The 16,599-nt window shown below is 42.9% G+C and overlaps 1 protein-coding gene across 1 annotated transcript in view; it reads left to right on the top strand.

Moving 5' to 3' along the window:
- syne1b (spectrin repeat containing, nuclear envelope 1b) overlaps positions 1–16,599 on the top strand; it is an 85,052-nt gene that overhangs the window by 36,528 nt on the left and 31,925 nt on the right. The window contains exons 48-79 of the mRNA XM_039785417.1: positions 175–287; positions 484–689; positions 773–922; positions 1,087–1,378; positions 1,510–1,682; positions 1,816–2,125; positions 2,437–2,601; positions 2,853–3,209; positions 3,316–3,452; positions 3,624–3,801; positions 4,340–4,522; positions 4,656–4,799; positions 5,350–5,505; positions 5,848–6,012; positions 6,111–6,283; positions 6,526–6,679; positions 6,861–7,004; positions 7,401–7,565; positions 7,648–7,965; positions 8,207–8,362; positions 9,291–9,461; positions 9,663–9,989; positions 10,089–10,241; positions 10,418–10,585; positions 10,742–10,918; positions 11,062–11,208; positions 11,309–11,434; positions 11,889–12,065; positions 12,365–12,630; positions 13,006–15,166; positions 15,396–15,733; positions 16,402–16,546. Coding sequence (XP_039641351.1) covers positions 175–287; positions 484–689; positions 773–922; positions 1,087–1,378; positions 1,510–1,682; positions 1,816–2,125; positions 2,437–2,601; positions 2,853–3,209; positions 3,316–3,452; positions 3,624–3,801; positions 4,340–4,522; positions 4,656–4,799; positions 5,350–5,505; positions 5,848–6,012; positions 6,111–6,283; positions 6,526–6,679; positions 6,861–7,004; positions 7,401–7,565; positions 7,648–7,965; positions 8,207–8,362; positions 9,291–9,461; positions 9,663–9,989; positions 10,089–10,241; positions 10,418–10,585; positions 10,742–10,918; positions 11,062–11,208; positions 11,309–11,434; positions 11,889–12,065; positions 12,365–12,630; positions 13,006–15,166; positions 15,396–15,733; positions 16,402–16,546 — 8,195 coding nt within the window. The remainder of the gene's footprint in view (positions 1–174; positions 288–483; positions 690–772; positions 923–1,086; positions 1,379–1,509; positions 1,683–1,815; positions 2,126–2,436; positions 2,602–2,852; positions 3,210–3,315; positions 3,453–3,623; positions 3,802–4,339; positions 4,523–4,655; positions 4,800–5,349; positions 5,506–5,847; positions 6,013–6,110; positions 6,284–6,525; positions 6,680–6,860; positions 7,005–7,400; positions 7,566–7,647; positions 7,966–8,206; positions 8,363–9,290; positions 9,462–9,662; positions 9,990–10,088; positions 10,242–10,417; positions 10,586–10,741; positions 10,919–11,061; positions 11,209–11,308; positions 11,435–11,888; positions 12,066–12,364; positions 12,631–13,005; positions 15,167–15,395; positions 15,734–16,401; positions 16,547–16,599) is intronic.

Genomic DNA, 16,599 nt, shown 5'->3' with positions numbered 1-16,599 from the left:
AGCTTACATGCCACACTGTCGTAATACTAATGTTCTAAACAATACAATACAGCACAATTCATAAAACTATTGCACTACCTCCTGTTTCTGTGACCAGATACTTTACTTTTTGTAGCCCCTATTCATTTCTTGCTACGCCAGATATTAATTATCTTTCTCCCCCTGCCTCCTCAGATCTAGTTCAGGAGTTCCATCGTTGGCTTTCAGAACAGAGGGAGATAGTGAAAGAGTGCTCTGACAGATCTGGAGACACTCAAATTGTGGAACGCAAACTACAGAAACTAAAGGTAAAACTGATACTTCACTGAAATAGCTGTTCACTAAATTATAGTCTTTGATAGTAGTATTCTAGAGTAGAATTTTGAATGTACTATTATTTACAACTGGTGAAATGAAAGAATATCCAAAATCCCTTATTCAAAAACATCCTATGTGCCGGGAGTTACAAATAGAAAGCTAAAAGTGATGTGGGTTGTCTGTCAGGGCGCCATGGATCGTGTGGAGGAGGGTGAAGTACGTCTTACTCAGGTCTGTGAGGAAGGAGAGAAGCTCCTACTCCATCTTCCCAAAGCAAGCGCTGGGCAAGTCCAGCAGCACCTTTCCTCCATCCAGCAGGACTGGGACAGTTTTGTGGAGCAGTGCAGACAGAACCAACAGATCCTGGAAGACAGTGCATCACTCATGAAGGGGTAGGAGACTCACACAAACCAGGTCTTTAAAGCACTTTGTAAGCCAACCATTTATTTAACATTGTATTGTAAATTCCTTGTAGGTTTGAGGGTCGCCTTAAGAAGCTCAGGTGGTGGTTGGAGCACATGGAAAAGAGGATGACCACAGATCTGCTTGAAGCCAAGCAGCGTGGTCCTGAAAAGGCTGTGCTCGAGCAGGTGGAGGAATATCAGCAGGAAGTGCTCAAAGAAAGGTGTTAAATCTGCTTCAAGTCTGTATTTACTAAGAAAAGAAAATTTATATTTAATTTGTTTTCATTGTCTCCGAATGTCTCCAAAAGGATCCCTAATACTTGTCCCAAATCAAACATCGAAGTACTCTTTATAGCTTAATTACATTTGAATCCTTTCCATGCAGGGATTCATTTGAGCGCCTGTGTCAAGAGGGCCAAGCACTGAATGAAGGCGGGCGAGGCGATGGTAGTGAGACAAGAGTGTCAGCTCAGCTGCAGTCACAGCACCAGGCCTTACTGAGGCGTGGGAGGGAGAGGCTGCACAGCTGCCAGCTCACTTTACAGGAGCAACAGGCCTTTGAAGAGACATTGCAGACTACCTGGGCCTGGCTTAACGGAGCCCAGGAGCGCCTTGCGTCTCTCAACAGCACATTTGGCAATAAAGAGACTCTGGAGAAAAGACTAGGTCTTGTACAGGTCAGTGAATAATGTCCTGAACCATAAATATTGTTCTTTATTTTCTGGACAAATTAAGTAATTTCCCCTTGCAGGATTAATAAAGTATGTCTTAGTTTGCCAATAGCTTTTTCTTACTTTTATACATGCAGGATATCCTGCTAATGAAGGGTGAAGGTGAGGTGAAGCTCAACATGACCGTAGGAAAAGGAGAACAGGTCCTGAAGCACAACAGAATGGAGGGGCAGGAGGCCATTTGTTCACAGCTACAGAGCCTGAAGGATGCCTGGGCCAATATGTTGATGACTTCCATGAGTTGCCACAGGTAGGCAATGTGTCATCTTCTGCACCCTGGGAGAACAGTCAGGCAGAGTGCTGATAACACCCACTGACATAGTTCATAATTGAGGGTAAATGCACTGCTTCATTTTCTTATAAAATGTTATTATTGTCCATAGTCGTCTGGAGTGGACAGTGGCCCAGTGGACCAACTATCATGACAGTAAAAGCCAACTGGAGCAGTGGATGGAGTCAGTGGAGCAGGAGGTTGGGATGACTCTGCCTCAGCAGCCAGGCCTCAAAGAGAAGTCGGCTTTGCTGGAGCGCCTCAGGGCCATCCAGGCTGATGTGGACGCTCATGCGGCAGCACTGTCACGCCTAACAGACAAAGCAGTGGAGATGCACGAAAAAACTGCCGACCAGACATTTGGACCAGAGTCGAGGGCGGAGCTCAATGCACATTTTGCTGATATCTCAGCTGTTGTCAAGGTGATCTAAATACAGGCACAAGGTTTTGTTGCAAGGTGGTCTAAGTGGTCACATCATTGCCAAAATTGAGAGACTGGTTACATTAAGCAATATGAGATAGAATGTCAGTATATTAAATTAACTTTAACTGTGATTGAACACACAAACTTTCAAGGTTGCAAACTGGCAACCCACTTTCCCTGCTACGGAATTAGTCTAAAACATACATTCAAATATTTGCAAATGCTATTTATATTTAATAAATCATGTTGCAACAGTGCCTCATCCATATCTTGTATTTAATCTTTACATTGTCTTTTTCTTCCACAAAGGGTAAAGTGCAGTCCATGCAAAGCATTGTGTCTGAGCATGAGCAGTATCTTGATGCTGTGAGAGACTTCAATGACTGGCTGATTTCAGCAAAAGAGGAACTCCAGCGCTGGTCAGACCTATCAGGAGACTCAGTCTCCATTAAAAGAAAGCTCTCCAAGGTGCAGGTGAGAAAAAATCTCTATCTGCCTCCTGGTCACATCCAGCTGAGAGATGTTTTGTCTTCCAAAGCGTTTTATATTTACACCCAGGGTCTTCTCCCAATCGATGTTACCTGAATACCTCCACCAGGAGGCACCTGGGATGCATCTTTATCAGCTGTTCAAACCAGTTCAGCTGGCTCTTGGGAGTTACTTTACTCATAACTATTTTTTTATTTGACAGAGATGACAATTGTGATCCCTTTTGGCCTTTCCAGGAGTTGCTTGAGTCTAAGCAGCGAGGCAGAGAGAGACTGAACCGGGTTCAAAGATGTGGGGCAGTGTCAAGAGATCACACTGGCTCAGGGGGCTATGAGGCTATGGAGCGAGAGGAAGCAGCCCTCTTTTCATCATGGGACCAGTGGGAACGGGGTGCACTGCAGACACGGGCTAGTCTGGAGACTGCCCTCTCCCAGATAGCCAGCTCTGAACAAGAGTTCAGCAGCCTGACAGCACAGCTGGAGCAGGACCTGCACGACTTCAGTCGTCAGCTTAAGGACTGGCGTCTGCAGTTGACTCAAGCTGAGAAAAAAAATGAAGGAGAGGAGGCTGTTAAAGGCTGGCAGATAGCAAAGGTAGGTCTCGGCTTAGTTTAGTTCCAATAATAAACTGCCAATAATTGGAAACAAGCAGTGATAGGTGTAGATGACTAATTCATATGAAATTCTAATGTTGACCCAGGACACTTTGGAGGAGCTTGTCAAAGCTGAGCCCGTGTCTGATAGTCTGAAGACTCAACTCAATGATCTGTGCCGATTCTCCAGGGACATGGGCACACAATCTGAGAGAGTGTCTGCTCTCATTAAGGAATACAACAGGTGAGAAAAGTGTAAATATGATTTACACAGGATCACAGGTCACACTGTTAGATTAAATGCCTCAACAACCTATGGTCAAACCAACAAGAACCAACAAGCCTGAGACCAAAGGACTTGCAAAAATGTTTGGATCTCTAACTTGATAAACAATGATACATGACTTGTTTCTAGTCTCAGTCTCCAAGCGTCCAGGGAGTGCCAGAGCAAAGAGAAGCTGCTGGAACAAGGGTACCGCTCAGTCTTCAGAGAGTTCCAGCAATGGTTGGTCAATGCCAAGATCAACACGGCCAAGTGCTTTGACGTACCTCAAAATCTCAATGAAGCCTCATCTAGCTTGCAGAAGATTCAGGTACAGCACTCAAAGTCAAATGCCATGGAACATTCAGTCACTATTGCACTGCCATAATTAAAAATGCGATTACCAATGAGGGAACCAACTCAGGCGGATTTTAATTTGCAACAATTTGTTGGTGTGTTTTCATTACATGATATAACTGTAACTAAATAACTTCCTGCTTCAGGCAGACAGACACATGCACAGTAACACAGGGATTAAGCCATAACACTGATATCTGCATCCTCACTGCTATATTGCTGCCTATTCAATGTAACTTATCCACCTACCCAATCTTTTCCTGTTCTAGCATTTAGTCTTCCATGGATTTTGAATGTTTTGTACATGTGTTCATGTTCAATAAATGTGTATCTCAGGTTCTGTCAGAATACAATTTGTTCCAGAGCATCACATGAGCAGAGCCATACTGCCACACTAAAATGCATTCGGTTATAATGAAAGGTTACCTTTACATTTGTGTCCTGAATGAACTGAAGGTGAAGAGTGTCACTACATGCTTGAGCTGTCATCTCCTATCTGCTTTTCTCCTCAGGAGTTTCTAAGTGACAGGGATCAAGGTCAGTCAAAGCTCAATGCTGTGGTTGTGAACGGGGAGCTCGTCTGTAGTACTGCAGCTAAGGACAAAGTTGACGCAGTTCGGGCTAAAATGAACACTGCCAGAGAGGACTGGAAAAACATGATGACCAACCTGCACAACAGAGAGACAAGTCTACAAGTAAGCACCAAAAATTTACCTTCTCACCAATAGGGGGCTGTTATAAGAAAAAAATAAAAATAAAGGTATCTTAATACATTTTAAGTCAAGGAAACATCAAAATAGTCTCTTTATATTGTCTTGTGTGTTTCAGAACGTTTTGTCTCAGATGAAAGATTTTGAGGCAAGTGCCGAGCCTCTTCAGGAGTGCCTGAACGCCACAGAGCTGGCTGTACACCAGAGCTGCACAAGGCTCCATGATCTCACAGCCAAGAAGCAAGAGCTTCACAAGCTACAGGTGCTAATGTCCGCTGAGCTTGGAACACCCCTCTTGTTCAGGACCACTCATGTTCAATTGCAACAACAACCATCTGTGTTTGAGAGCCAACTCGACTATTCTGGTCATTTACAGAAACTCACCATTCCAGCTGTGTAACTGTGTTTTAGCATTGCTATTATTCTTATTATTCTTTTAGCCCTGCCAACACCTTATACTAACTGCCAGTTGCTTACTTTTTGAATGACTGCCATCTTTCTGCTTTGCTACTCTCATATGTCCTTTTAACAGTGTCTAGCATATCAATTAATACTCTAATGCTTCATCTATAAAATAATTGCTTTTAGAATGTATTCATTGTTTATGACTGTCTACCAGCAGTTTAAGATGCCTTGATTGTGCGTCATGACCACCGAGAGCTTTACCAACATTAACATTTTCCAAATGTCTCATCTTCTCTTTTTGCCATGTTGCCATGTTGCCATCTCTAACCCCTCAGTCTGTGTCTGATTTTCTTATATCTGTGTGTCAGCCTGCATGCCTCTTAAATAACCTGCTTGTGCTCTTCCAGTCTGTGCTTGAGGAGTTAGCCTCTCACAAGATTCAGCTGAACAAGCTGAAAGAGAAGGCCCAGCTGCTGTGGGATGAACACGCGGCCGGCAAGGGTTTTGTGCACCGTGTCTCGCAGCTCTCTGCTCAGTACCTAGCTTTAACCAACCTGACCAAGGTACAGTAATGCCTTCCACTCTGCTTGTGCACTGGGGCTTTTCTGGGGGTGGAGTTCGAGAGGAGACAGAGGCACTAGACTGGATCGAGCTCTGACTTAACATTATTTTACAGTGATAAACAGTAAATGTACTAAATCACCACCACTAAATACTAATTTCTTTCTTTTTTTGTGTTACTGTAAGGCTTATACAGAGAATAGAATATACATGCTAATTTCCATTATGTCTTTTAGTCATCTGACTGTGCATGTGCAATTATCAGGTTGAGCCTGCTGTGGATTCAGATTCTAAATCCTATAGGGGATAATTTTCTGGTTGTGTGCTGTTATGTGGATCGGCAGGAGAAGACATCAAGGATTGACCGAATAGCCACTGAGCACCAGCTTTTCTCCCAAGGGTTGAAGGAGCTGCAGAACTGGGTGGCTGACACCAGCCACATGCTGCAGACTTACTGCGCCCCCACTTCTGACAAAAATGTTCTCGATAGCAGGATGATCAAGCTGGAGGTATTAAAAGTCACAGGTAGTTTTTAGAATCTGGAGTTAATACTGTGAGAAGCCATTATAGGGGTGTATTTAATGCCCATGTGTCATTGTTGCACCAGGCCCTGCTGACTGCTCGTCAGGAGAAGGAGATCCAGCTGAAGATGCTGATCACAAAAGGAGAGTCGGTTCAGAGAAACACCTCAGCTGAGGGAGTGCCTGTACTCCAAAAACAAATACAGGACCTAAAAGATTCCTGGGATGCCCTGCTCTCCGCATCAATCCAATGCAAAAGGTTAATTCTCTACCACAAGCAATACTTAAGAATGTGTTTCAAACTGCCTTTTTGTAGCTTCACAGCAACAGTAGTGTCTGCAAAAGGTTTTTCCTAAACTTGTAACTATAATAAGCACAAAGTGTACACAGCGTCTCAATGCTGCTGCTACTATTTTTTGCCAAGTCTTGTATTGCTGCTATTACTTCAACTACAACTATTGCACAATTGTCTAACTTTGTTGTACTCTTAAAAATCGGCAGTCAGCTGGAGGGTTCCCTGTCCCAGTGGACCAGTTACCAGGAGGATGTACGCCAGTTTGTGGCATGGGTAGAGCGTGTGGAGGAGAGTCTTTACCCCACTGATAAACAGTGCCCAGAGATGAGAGACAAAACTGCTAATCTGAGTAAAGCCAAGGTACTGCAATCTTCTCAGTCATGCTGTATACTATAAAGGCATAAATATGATGTAGTTAAGTTCATATAAACTTACAAATGCAGAATACTTTGGAATTTTAAACCTTAGATATTACAAGTTGGGAAAATGAGTGAATGATTAACATGCACAGTTGATTGATAGTGTACACCTGTTTTTTCAGTTGTTGCATGAGGAAGTGCTCAGCCACAGCACCCTGCTGGACACCATCACTGCAAAGAGTGCCAGTATCGCTGATAACTATGTCACACAACTGGAGCTCCAAGATCTGCAAGAGCGCTATAACACTATCAAAGAGAATGCCATGGTAATGAAAGCAGAATGTGCACAGTGCCAAACAGTGAATCTTAGTTGAAATATATTTTAGCTTTAGATACAGTTGATTTTTGGGTAGCTGTATGTGATGTCCAACAGAGATTTACAAAAGAATATACAATCTCTACAAGATTTTATTTAATTGCTTCTTATAATTACCTATTGTAATTTAATAAAGTTATATTGCTATTTTTAAACACAAATTGACATAAGGCAAGTGAGACTCAAATCCAAGGAAAAGAGCATCACACTCCTGAAAACACAGTTTGAGTGTAAAGTGTAAACAATTCAAAGCAATGGCTGCCTATCAACAAACATGTTGTCAAAGTAAGTAACCAATTAGCTCTCACATTATTACTCTGAATCCTTATCTTCATTGTGTCCTCAGAGGGCAGTAGGCAGTGCAGAGGAGCTGGTGAAAGCCCACCAGGAGTATCAGCGGGGCCTCCAACTATTTGAGGATTGGCTTGAGCAAGAACAAGAGAAGCTTGGCTGCTACACCCAACTGGAGGGTGATGTTGATATGCTGGAGGAGACTCTGCAAAAGCTACAGGTCTGAAAATTTCTATTCAGTTAATATATTGTCTAAAAGTTAAGAGAGCTAAAGATGCTCAACCACATCTATGTAACTACAGGAACTGCAGCTGCACTGTACAGAGGGCCAGGCTTTGCTAAACACCCTGCTGGTCAGTCGAGAGCTGGTCATTTCCTGGGGCCTGCCTCAGATCGAAGACCGAGCGCTGGAGACTCTGCAGCAGGAGTGGAAGTTGTACCAGGGGCGGCTGGCCGACACCCGGGCTCAGCTCAACAGTGCTCTGGCCAAACTCCGGCAGATGGAGCAGAAGTTTCAGCGTCTTGACAGCTGGCTAAAGGGCATGGAGACCAAAGCACAACTGCGTAGCCACCGTCGGTCTGACTGTGCCACCAAAGACGCTCAACTCCAGCTAATAAAGGTTAGTGTTACATGCACAGAAGCTATGCACAATGACATGTTTGCACTGTTGTACACATCTGCATAATTATGCATAGTGTTCAATGCTGTTTTAGTTGCTCTGACAATAACACATTTTAACTCAGGGCAGGTAATTTCAGTGAATCAGAGAATCAAACAATTAAATTGCAACAAGTTAAAATTGAATTGGAAGCAACATTTACGTATGGTTCAGACATCTTTAATGGTCCTTTTTTGGTCAGAGCTGGCAGGAGGAAGTGCTGGTTTATCAAGAGGAGATGGAGGGCCTCAGTCTCTTGGCTCAGCAGGTTCTGGATGAGACCCATATAAGCAGCCGGATCAGTTCCAGAGCCACCCAGATTACAGCCCGCTACCACGTCCTTCTTCTGCATTTACTGGTAACATCTTTTTGAACACAGCACATAGTATCACAGTAATACATAGATGTGAATATTATATATACGTACCTATATAGAATAGGTATATATAATGTTATACCTATTCTATCAGGGGTTTTCAACGTTTTTTAATCCAAGGACCCCTTATCTAGAGAGAGATGGAGCGGGGACCCCCTACATATTTTAGTTGCATATTAAACTGGCTTATAATAAAAGCCTTTACATACCTTTTTAGTGCATAGAAAACTAAGCTATAAAAAATTGTTGGTATGATTTTATAAATCATCTTTAAATGTTAAACATACATGTGGCACAGTGAATTTAGGATTAACTGTGTCTGTGGATGGCTACCTTAGAGACTAACTAACCTACAGTATTGGCCAGTAAGCCTATCATCAATGTGTGTTTTTCACAAATAAAAATTTATATTTGCTAATAATATGTAGGCTTCATGTTAAGACATTTTATTTTTTGGAAAAACTTTCAAAAGTTGCAAAAAAATGCCAGATGAAGGTCTAGTACCGAAACATTGACTACTATTGAATTTATTTTTTGCAAGTTAGACAGTGTGCATGAGTTTCTTTGCAACTTCTGACCTACTTATCCCCCTCTGACACACCTGTCTCACATTTTAGAAGTACAAAGTATTTTTCTGTACTGAAAAAACTTTTAATGAATCAACAATAATTTGGAGCCCCCCCTGCAGCAACTCTGAGGACCCCTGTCATTGGTTATGCCTTGGTTGTTTGAGACCTTTGAAATGGTCTCATTAACCAGTAGACCACCAACAATTTCTGTTTAAAATCTTTGTTGTAAATCTGTAATTTGACATATAATTGGAAAGACGTCATCAGTTTAGCTACCCTTGGCATTCATTCTTCTCTCATCATTCCAACCCCCCCCCCCCCTTCCTTCCTTTATATTGCAGGAGACAATCAAACAGCTCCAGGAGGAGGTGTCTTGCATTGAAGAGGCTCAGTGTGTGTTCAACACCTTCTCAGATTGGCTCAGCACAGCTCAGAAAAACTTCAGCACTGTGGCTATCAGTGTTGATGTAGTGGACCGCTTTGCTATGGACAGAAAGATGAAAAAACTAGAGGTAGACTTTTTAACATAGACCTTCTGTATTTTATTGACTGCTCTGTAAAGACCATTCACAACATAAGTGTACATAACTACTCCAGCCTGACCAAACTGTTGCTGATTTTTTAAGACATATGTTATCATTGGAAATTACTATCAGACTCAGAAATGTGATATCTGTTAGGAACTTAACAACACTATCCCATGTACCTTTCAGGCTCTTCAGGCAGACATGGAGCAGGGTCATTCTTACCTAAAGACAATGAGGGAGAAGACAGAGCGATCCATGGCATTCTTGGAGGAGCCTGAAGCAGAGCAGCTGAAGGAGGAGGTGGACAGCCGCCTCCTCCAACTAAAGGAGTTGATGGAAGCTCTGCGAACAGAGCATAGCTCCCTCGAGAAATGTATCTCACTATCTAAAGACTTTATGGATAAATACAAGTCCCAGGCCCAGTGGGTGATGGAGACCAAGAACCTTTTAGCATCAAGTGTAGAACCTAAAGCTGAACTCTACCAGAAGAAGGCTCAGCTAGCAAAGTACAAGGTAACTTAACACTGTTTAATCTACTTCTCTTTGAAATACAGTGAAAATAAACTTGATGATTTTTATCTACAATATTTTGCTCTCTTTTAATATATGCAGACCATCCAGCAGACAGTGCAGTCTCATGAATCAGCTGTGAAATCTGTCTTTGAGAAAGGAGAGGCCCTGCTCAACACAGTCCATGACCCCACTATAAGTGACAACATGAAAAAGCTGCAGGCTGATTACCAAGATCTCTGCTTAGCAGCTAAGGTATGAGCACCGCTACTAAATTATATGCTGTTTCTGCTAAGGTGTAATTTAGGGAGGCAGCATTAGATGGCGGCTCACATGAGAAATCTGTCAAGAACAATTTTATTTTTTAATTTAACGATTACATGTCATACATCTACATGAATTTCTGAGATTGGCTGTGTTTTGTGTTTCAGACACAGGTCCAGAACCTTGTGGAGTGGGTGAAGGAGCACGAGGATTACAACAGTGAATTGCAAGAGGTTGAGAAGTGGCTCTTACAGATGTCCAACAGACTGGTCACCTCAGACTCCATGCAGACGAGCGGTATGGAGATGGCCACTCAGCATCTTGCCCGACACAAGGTAACCTTGACCATACTGTCCTACAGTTTTTCTTTTACTGTAACATTAGATGTTCAGTTTACATCATTACATGACTTCAAAATATTGTTGGTTTACAATTACATGGATTACTTTTGGTAACATGTATTTTGAAATCCCTAACCGTTCTTTTTTAAGGCAATAATGGAGGAGATTTCCAGTTTTGAGGAGCGTCTCACCAGCTTAAAGCAGAAAGGAGAAGGTCTCATAGCCAGCTGTACAGACCAAGTTCAAGCTAAGATCAGTCAACAAGTCCAGGCTCACCAACAGGGAACCAGAGATAGCTACTCTGCCATTTGCAGCACTGCCCAACGTGTGAGTAATACAACACTGCAACTATAGATATTTTATCTTCTTAATTTTCTTCAAACTAGGAAACCTCTCCATTTGATCATGTTCAGATTTTTTTTTCTTATGATATAAAGTTAGTTAAGGTCTTACCTCACCTTGTTCAACAGGTGTACCAGAGTCTGGACCGGGAGCTGCAGAAACACGTGAACCATCAGGACACTCTCCAGCAGAGCCAAACCTGGCTCTCCACAGTGCAGGAGGAGCTTCAGCTCAACGATCAGGGACCGTCTGGTCTGCAGGAAGCACTGAAGCAGGTAACTGACACAGTGCAATTGTGCCTACTCTTTGAAAGCAATGGTGGCGATAAGTTATTTTTCTATAATATATTTTAATTAATTACTTTTGATCACACAGGTGAAGCACTACAGGGCCCTTCAGGAGCAGGCCAGCACGTACCTGGACCTAGTTTGTTCTGTGTGCGACCTGTCTGATGATGCTGTGAGAGTGACAGCTGCTCAGGTCCAGCAGGTCAAACTCACGGTCAGTATTTGTTACTTCCTTGTCAATTGTACTACATAAAAGACAAATTTTATGAATGCGTGCAGCATAATAATGACTCATAAACACTGACTGTAATAACATTAAAATACAAGTTCTTGGTGCTATGTCAACACATTACAAAGTTTCATGAAATACTGTATGCTGGCACACAGTCCAATGCATGCTACATATAAGCCGTGCTATGGCAAGTACATATTATATTGATATATACTATATTTTCTTATATTAATAAATTATGTGCATGTATGTGTGTGTGTGTGTGTGTGTGTATATATATATATATATATATATATATATATATATATATATATATATATATATATATATATATATATATATATAAAATGTAACGATATATCATGAGTGGTATAGAATGTGGGCTTTTCAATTCTGCAAATATTGACTGTAGGAAGGCGTAAATGTGTTTTTGCAGATAGAGGAAAGAATGTCCAGTGCCCAGGAGCTCTCAGAGGGCTGGAGGGAGATTAAGGAACAGAAGCAAGATCTGAGCAGCCTGTTCCAGGATATGGAGCAGCAGCTCCTCAGCCTCTCCAGAAGGCCTGCGGAGTTGGAGACCAAGATAGCTCAAAACATGCTGTCTCAAGCCAAGGTAGGGAACAGTATCATAGCCATTCATTCATTGACAAGGCACACAAAGGGGAACTCTTCCTTAATCCTCCTCATCAAATTTATTTTGCATGCTTATTAAAATGAAGAAATACTGTTTGTCTACACGTTTGTTTTTTACCTCTAACTATACAGTACAGTGACTCTAAACATGAGACAACATGTGATTTTGTTATTGTTATCTAATCCAACATTTTGGCTTGGGTTGTGTAGGGATTAGAGAGGACTGCTTACTATTGGATGTATTAAGGGTTACCTATCACTATATTGCTTGTCACACAGGAATGCAGCCAGCAACTGCAGTCTAAACAGAGTATCCTGACCATGATGACAGAGACTGTGAGCAGATTGACTGGTGGCCAGGACTCTCCAGAACATGCAGAGCTTGACCATCTGGGCCATTCCTGGCTTGAGCTCTGTCACCAGGCCAACAAGCTGCAGAGCCAGAGAGAGAAGGACCTGCAGAGGTCTAAAGAATACCATGACTGTATCACTGCAGTGGAGGCGCTGTTTGAACAGGTGTCCAAAGAGTGGGACAATCTGGCCAGGTGTGTTTGTACATCAAGAATACATAAAAATTAGTCAACACATACTGCTGTGCTTTGATTCTATTAATCTCCTGACAGGACCAAAGCCGATACGTTTTGTTTTAGGCTGCAAGAAAATGCCAGTTGTGCTGTCTATTGTCAATTTCTTTGTCATGGCTCTTTCTACAAAATTCAGGGATCAGGGATAGTGGACCTCTGTGTAGGACCATTACACAAGTCTGAGCTCAAAGCCATCACTGCGATCACCTTGGGAATTCATTTTAAACATTATTCACAGACTTCGTATTTCAGTTCTCTAGATCAAAACATATACTGTTTACATTGTCATATCCTCCACATAACACTTGTGTAATTCTTTTTTTTTTTGTGTTACAGAACGGATGCTGAAAGTTCATCTCAGCATTTGGAGGCATTACGGAAGCTTGCAGTAACTCTGGAAGAACAAAAGGCCACAATTGAGGACCTTAAGGAACAAAAACAAAAAGTCATCCAACATTTGAACTTGGATGACAAGGAGCTGGTAAAAGAGCAGATCAGCCACTTTGAGCAGCGATGGTCTCAGATGCAAAACCTAATTGAGAGGAAAATCCAGGACTCAGTGGTGACCCTGGAAGATATGGGCCAAGTGGAGGCCCGTCTGAAAGAGGCTCGGGACTGGGCAGAGGAGCAGCAGCCTGCCCTGTCTGAGGCCATGAAAATGAGTCCTCCTCCAGAGCTGGCTCAGAGCTTCCTGTTTGACCACCTGAGCATCTGCAGTGAGTTGGAAGCCAAGCAGCTTCTGCTGGCACAGGCCATGGGCGATTCTGACCGGGTGCTGGCCCGGCTGGGCCTCAGTGAACGGCAACGTCTCCAACAGCTGATTGTTGACACTCAAAATGAGGTGGAATCTCTGAGTGTGAAGGTTGTGCAGCGCAGAAAACACCTCAGCAAGGCTTTCACTGAGAGAACACAGTTCCTGATGGCTGTGAGTCAGTCCATTTCCTGGGTCCAGCAGAATGAGAAGAAGGCCCAAGCAGAGGAGTACATTGCCTTGTTACCTGATGACCTGGCCAAGCAGGTCAGAACATGCAGGAACATCCAAAGCAGCCTGAAAGCCTATCAGAGCGAGCTGACCTCCTTGTGGTCTCAGGGGAGGGACCTGATGAGGGATGCCAGCGATGAAGAAAGGAATGAGATTCTCACAAAGTTGCAGGAGTTACAAAACATCTTTGATAAAACATTACATAGGTGTGGCCAGAAACTTCAGGAGCTGGAAAAAGTACTGGTTTCCAGAAAGTATTTCAAGACTGATTTAGAGAAAATATGCCTGTGGATAAAACAAGCTGATATAGTTACGTTCCCAGAAATCAATCTGATGGTTGGAGACGCTGAATTGGAAGCGCAGCTACAAAAGTATCAACAGATAGTCGAGCAGGCCATTGAATATGAGAATCTTCTCCTAACTGTACAAAGAGCTGGCCAGGAAATATTGCCCAGTCTGAATGAAGTAGACCACTGCTATTTGGATGAAAAACTCAACACGCTCCCCCAGCAATATAATAGCATATTAGCACTAGCCAAAGAAAAACAGGAGAAAATCCAGCAGGCCATTCTCACGAGGAATGAGTACACCTCTTTCATAGACGTCACTCATAAAGCCCTGAAAGAGCTTGAGGAACAGTTCAATAGTCTGGGCACACAGCCTGTAGGGCTGCAAACAGAAGAGGTTGTCAGTTTGCAGAGTGATTACAAAGCAATCCAGGCAGACCTGAGCAACCTCGGTGTAGCTGTGAGTGAACTGAACCAGAAGAAGGAGGGATTTCGTAGCACAGGTCAACCATGGCGCCCAGAGGAAATGACCCTGCTCGTGAGCCTGTACAATGGCCTAAAGAGGTTGGTTGAACAGAAAGTAGAGCATCTGGATGAAACCTTGGAATCCTTTGAGGACCACAAGGCAATGGCTATGCAGGTTGACTCAGAGTTAAAGGCCACAAAAGAGCAGCTAGTAAAAGTGAATGCAGAGACGCAGTCAGCTGAGGAGAGGCTGAAGAACTACCACACTCTGGCAGGGAGTCTCCAGAGTGCCAACTCTCACTTGTCAAGGCTCATGGAGCAGATGGACACTCTTGCACCCCGCGTGGATCAAGCAGCCCATGATGCCTCCAAGGAGCAAGTGGTTCTGTGGCAAGACGAGCTGCGATCTCTGCAGGCCGCAGTAGGGGATCTGATTGAAGAGTGTGAGACCAGGTTTGTCCAAAGTAAAGACTTTGAGACAGAGATGAAAAGAACCCTGGACTGGCTGCAGCAGGTCAGGGATGACCTTGGCTGTGCTGTGATTGTTGATGTGAGGGTGGAGAAGGTGCAGGAGGAGATCAGAAAGCAGCAAATCATGCAGGAGGAAGTGCAGTCGAAACTGAGAATAGTGGCTGCTCTTAGTAGCAGGGAGAAACAGGAGTATATCAGCGCAAATGAGCTTGTCCCAGCCCACGTAGACACAAGCCTAGAAGAAATGGCCAAGCTGCAGGCAGATGTTCAGAAAGCACTGTGCTCCAAACAGGTGGGACAATATTACATTCAGTATTCTATAAAACATGGTAATCATGCATTCATTTTAGTGAAATGCTTTATCTGTAATGCTGTTTGTTATAGTTACCTTTATGCCCATATAAAGTATTTGATTTGTCATTTGTTGTGAAGCATTAAAATAAGTGCATTCATGGCAGAATCTGTATTTTTATACCTAAATATTAAAAAGATGATTTTTTTTTCATTGCTTTTGTGTAAAGATCACTCTGGAGGACGCCCTGGGGTTGTGCCAGAAGTACCACTTCAGGATGCAGTCAGCCTGTGAATGGCTGGAGGATGCCGTGTCCTTCCTGCAGCAAGCTAGCCTGGGCGTTGACGTGGAGAACTATGAGGAGTGTCTCCGGCAGCAGGGAGACATCATGGCCACAGAGCAGGAGTTCCTTATCCACTTGGAGGAGCTGCAGGCCCTGCTGCCTCAGCTGGAGAACCTGGTCAACCCCATAGCTAAAGAGCAGCTTTGTGTGAGCGTGGAGTCGGCCAAGCAGAGAGGCGTGGAGGTCCGAGATCAGCTCCAGTGTCACCAGGATGTCCTTCAAAGGTAGTGAGAACAAGAAAATGATGGTGCATGTCAGGGTTGGGACAAAATAGCGATACGGCAATATATCGTTGTCCTTCTTTGTGCGATACGAGAATTGATACGCTGTTGCCAAATATTGATATTTTACTTAATAAAAAAATAAGCTTGTGTCCAGATCGACACAAAAACGAGTGTGTCATTCTAAAATGTATGAGCATAAAATGTATACAGGTTTTACATACACAGGTTCGTTTTGCACTAAATTTTTATTTTTATGTGCCTTTTTATAAAGAAATGTTTTTTTAATAATATTTTTTCTTATAGTTGCTTTATAGTTCTGTAATTTTAATTTACTGAGTGAAAAACTTGTGCTGCAGAATTGTGCTGTTTTCTAACGAATTGCAGTCATTTAAAGAGACAAAACCTGCACTTTACCTTTTCACAGGTATTTGGTATTCATAGTTAGACCGATGTCGTGATGTATCATTATAGGATGGTCTAGTAATATATTGATTATGGCAGCATTGCTGTATCATGATATTATCGGTACTGTGAGCCATGTATCGGGTATCATATTGTGAGGTACTGCACCCAGGGATTGCCACCCCTAGTGCAAATGTAATTTACCATGACAATACAGAACGTTTGGTAATAACATTTTATCCTCTGATATATTTTGTTTTTCTCAGCTGTGTGACTCAGTGGAAGTCATACCAGGAGGCAAGGCAGACTGTCATTGAGCTTATGAATGAGGCTGAAAAGAAGCTGACTGAATTTTCCACTGCAAAGGCAGCCACAAGCCAAGAGGCTGAAGATAAGCTATGCAGTCATCGGGTATGAGAGGCCAAAACAAAGGCATTTTCCATACAAACAAAATGGGTGGTGCT

Source organism: Perca fluviatilis, chromosome 20 (assembly GCF_010015445.1).
Source record: "Perca fluviatilis chromosome 20, GENO_Pfluv_1.0, whole genome shotgun sequence".
Lineage (NCBI taxonomy): Eukaryota > Metazoa > Chordata > Actinopteri > Perciformes > Percidae > Perca > Perca fluviatilis.
Note: the sequence above shows the minus strand (reverse complement) of the source record. Positions and strands in the feature narration are given on the sequence as shown.